Source organism: Pristiophorus japonicus, chromosome 5 (assembly GCF_044704955.1).
Source record: "Pristiophorus japonicus isolate sPriJap1 chromosome 5, sPriJap1.hap1, whole genome shotgun sequence".
Taxonomy (NCBI): Eukaryota; Metazoa; Chordata; class Chondrichthyes; family Pristiophoridae; genus Pristiophorus; species Pristiophorus japonicus.
In genome coordinates, this window is record NC_091981.1 from 106,842,464 (window position 1) to 106,846,221 (window position 3,758).

At 42.4% G+C, this 3,758-nt stretch overlaps 1 protein-coding gene across 1 annotated transcript; it reads right to left on the reverse strand.

The window, feature by feature from the left end:
* Positions 1-297: 297 nt before the first annotated feature.
* Positions 298-2,751, reverse strand: tril (TLR4 interactor with leucine-rich repeats). Its single transcript, XM_070879933.1, has one exon. It carries the CDS (start codon positions 2,749-2,751, stop codon positions 442-444), a length of 2,310 nt encoding a protein of 769 aa, XP_070736034.1. The 3' UTR covers positions 298-441.
* Positions 2,752-3,758: the final 1,007 nt, after the last annotated feature.

Here is a 3,758-nt window from a genome sequence, read left to right on the forward strand (position 1 = left end):
CAAACATCATAATAATAGATTATCTGCTTACTTATTCCATCGTTGTGCACAGATTGTCTACCGTATCCCTACATTACAACCGTGACTACAGGTCAAAAGTGTTTCATTGGCTGTGAAGAGCTTTGGGATGTCATGAAGTAATTGAGGCACTTTATCGATGCAAGTTTTTTCTTTGTTCTTAAACCAAGGTTAACAGACACAGTTATTACAATGTTATTAGCATTGGACACGCAAGTTCGTTCTTTCTTATACCAAAATTAACAGACACTGTTGAGACTATATTATTGATACTCCAGGAGCACTTTGGGTTTTTGTAAGGTTTAGAATATTTCTTAGCCAATCAGAACGATCGTGCTATCGCATCAACCCAGTAACAATGCATCAGATTATTGTCTTCTTTTTGTTTTATCATCCACACGCTGACTTTCTTGACTATGAGCACTAATCAGCATAGCGTTGCCCAATGTCTTCTCTCCTTAAATTGATGTCCATGAGCCGATCTGACTGGAAGTCCATCAGATCAGCCTCATTGAGTTGATACATAACTGATCGCGATCTGTTGGACTGGAAACCGCCGCAGTCTCCTGCAGAAACCCCAGAGCCCATGGAACGCAACGGACGGCGTGTGGAGTACATCCGTCGCACGTTGACTGGGGCTCTTTTCCTTCGCAGCTTTCTCAGTACTTTGAACATCCAGATTGTGATCCCCAGGAACACCAGGAAAGCATTGGCTGCAGATAAAATCAAAATAAAATGCTGCACATCCAGAGTGCCTTTCTTTAGAGGCAAAGTGAGGACCCCCAGGCAGTGATCGCGGGAAGCTACTTGGCACACACGGTCAGAGATGACACTTTCCAGACACACGATGTACGGAGTCTCCTCCCGCAGCTCTCTTAGAGTGACCCAATCCAACCTATCCTTGACATATATGAAGCGATGAAATGTCACTGATTGGCCGAACCTGTCAAAGAGCACACGGAAATGCACAGCATTCCTGAAGCCAGGGTGTGCTACCTTCCATCTGATAGTGGCAGTGGACGAGGTGACCTCATCCACTGTTAGGTTGGTGATGTAGAGCTTATTAAACTCACATGGATCTGTTATCAGGGGTTTCTGCACCACTTTGTCCTTAGATTTTAGGAGATAATGACGCTCTGATTTGGATGAGACCGGAAAAGTAGTGTAAGGACTAAAGAGTTCCATGGTCTCCCGTGCCATGGTCTGAGATTCTGAAGCTTCTCCAACACTTCCTAGATTCGGACTGACTGTAACTGATTTGGTTGGTGTAGGTTGTAAAATGATATGCTTATTTTTAGGCATGAAATTGGAGACCATTGTAGGTAAAGAAGATGGCTTCTGCCGGTGGTCGATTTCTTGTTGGTGCAAGTTTCTTTCAGTCTGCATTTTGTCTGGGTCCAGGATACGCTCTTGATCTGACTGAACATCGACTTGATCCACAGGCAGTGTCCCGTCATCTGTAGCACCTTTAGAAAAGTTTGACAAAGACTGTGCTTTATGAGAATAACACAGATCAGCTCTGCCTGCAGCTTGCATCTCGGAATCCTTCAAATAATCCAGATACTTCCCATTCAAAACAGGGGGGTGATTACACTGGACAAAGACGGTGAGCAGCCTGCCCTGAGCATGTGCCAAGTTCATCCACCACTTTAAGCCTTTGAGCCTGCAGTTACACGTCCAGTTATTATCGCTCAAATCAAGGCTATACAGGGAGTTGCTAAACACAAAGATTTCTCCAGGTAAATAGGTCAGGCGATTGCTTTTCAGTTTTAATACCTTGAGAGCCGTCAGCTGTTTAAATGCCTGTGGATGGACACTGGTGATGTGGTTCTGACTGAGATCTAATTGTTCTAACTTTTCTAAAGGGTCCAGCAGTTTATTTGGGATTTCTCTCAGGAAGTTGCCATTGATGAGCAGCTCCTTCAGCCCGCACAGACCTCCAAAGGCTTCAGTAGCAATGTAAGAAATCTTGTTCTTGCTGAGAGACAGTCTGGTTAGTTTCTGTAGCATTTGGAAAACTCGGTTTCCGATATATTTGATATTATTTTCGGCAAGGATCAAAGTCGTCAGGGATCTGAGGTGTGTAAACACGGCACTGTTGTATATGGAACTCTGGTTATTCCTGGCGAGGTTTAAATATGTAAGCTTCCTTAAATTTATAAAAGTATTCCCATTAATAGTATGGATTTTGTTTGACTCTAACTGTAGGTAAAGGAGGTTTCCCAAATGTTTGAAAACTGCATCTTGCAAGATTTCCAAAGAGTTCCCGTCAAGTCTTAACTTAATTAAATTATCGAGATGTGAAAAGACATTCTGATTCAGCTTCTTCAGACTATTGTTATTCATATTTAAAAGCCTCAATCTCCGGAGATAATTAAAAGCATTGGCAGGTATGCTCGAGATTATGTTATTACCCAAGTAAAGCTCCTCCAGCCTCAAAAGTTTATCAAAAGTTTTCGGATGAATATGTTCAATCTTATTGTACTGTAAGTCCAAACGAAGCAGCCTGGTAAAACGAGTAAAGTCGAAGTCAGAGATATTGCTGATAAAGTTGCCCCCCAGGCTGTAAGTAAGGACCTCCGCAGCATTTTGCCATGCTTCCGGAACAGTTCGGAGACCTCGGTTTGTGCAGAGGAGATCCTGATGCTGGCAGTCACATTGCTCGGGACAGAAAGATTCAGCAGAACAGATCAAACAAAGAAACATCAGCCAGACCATCCGTAAACTTTCCATCCCCAACGGTCAGCTGCCTTGGCTTTTATTATCCTTTGCATTCCCTCTTCCTTGCAGGGGTTTTGCCTAATTTAAGCCTTCCGTTTGAGACAAGAGTCCGAGCGATGGCAAAGCAAACAGACAGCTCCTTAAATCTACGCTTTGCTACATACATGCACAAAGCTGAACGCACTTAGTTAACTTCTTTTGCAGACTGCATTTGGAAATACAATTAAATTCTCCTGGTTGTGAAGAGAAATCTAGGAGGCCAACGTCAACAGAGATTGCCCCCACCCCTCTCTTCAGAATTGTACTAAAAACTGTGCCCCTAACAGTAGAGTTTTGCAGCCTTACACGTACCAAGACGCAAACAAGGAACTTTGGACAGGGACAGATTTAGAAAATGCACTAACATATGCCAAGAAAACAGCCGGAAATTTGTACTTCCCTGCATTTCCCTCAAGAGACTTCAACCAAAACGCAGATGTGTTTATGCAAAGGCCGATCAGGGAGTGGGAGTGGTGTAATATTGAGATACATTGTCCAGGACACTTTCACTGCCAGTTGCTTCAAAAATCTGTAAATACACAACAGTGTGCTTCAGTCAGAATAAATCACATAAGATTCACATTAACAGTTTTTTTCCTGTAAAAGCTTAGCTCAAAATGTTTGCAAGCAGGCTATTATTTTCTCTAACCTACTGTTATAATTTTGGATGGAACCTCACTAGTCTAATTCAGAAATCTGGATGCTTCTTTCTTGAAGTGTGTACGACTGCCACCTCCACCCCCACCCCCACCCTCTCCCCCTCCAACCCATAGTTGCATCTTTTAGGAATCAATGCAATTCCCTAGTTAAATATCTGGAAATATAATCATTAGAAAGCTTTCATCACTTGTTGTACATTGTAACATGCAGAGAAATACAATTTGAAAACAAATGATTTTGTTTTAAATGTTAATGTCAGATTGAATGTGCAAAGCATTGACAGAAATTGAGGCCATAAAAAAGTGACTGATGGTTAAACC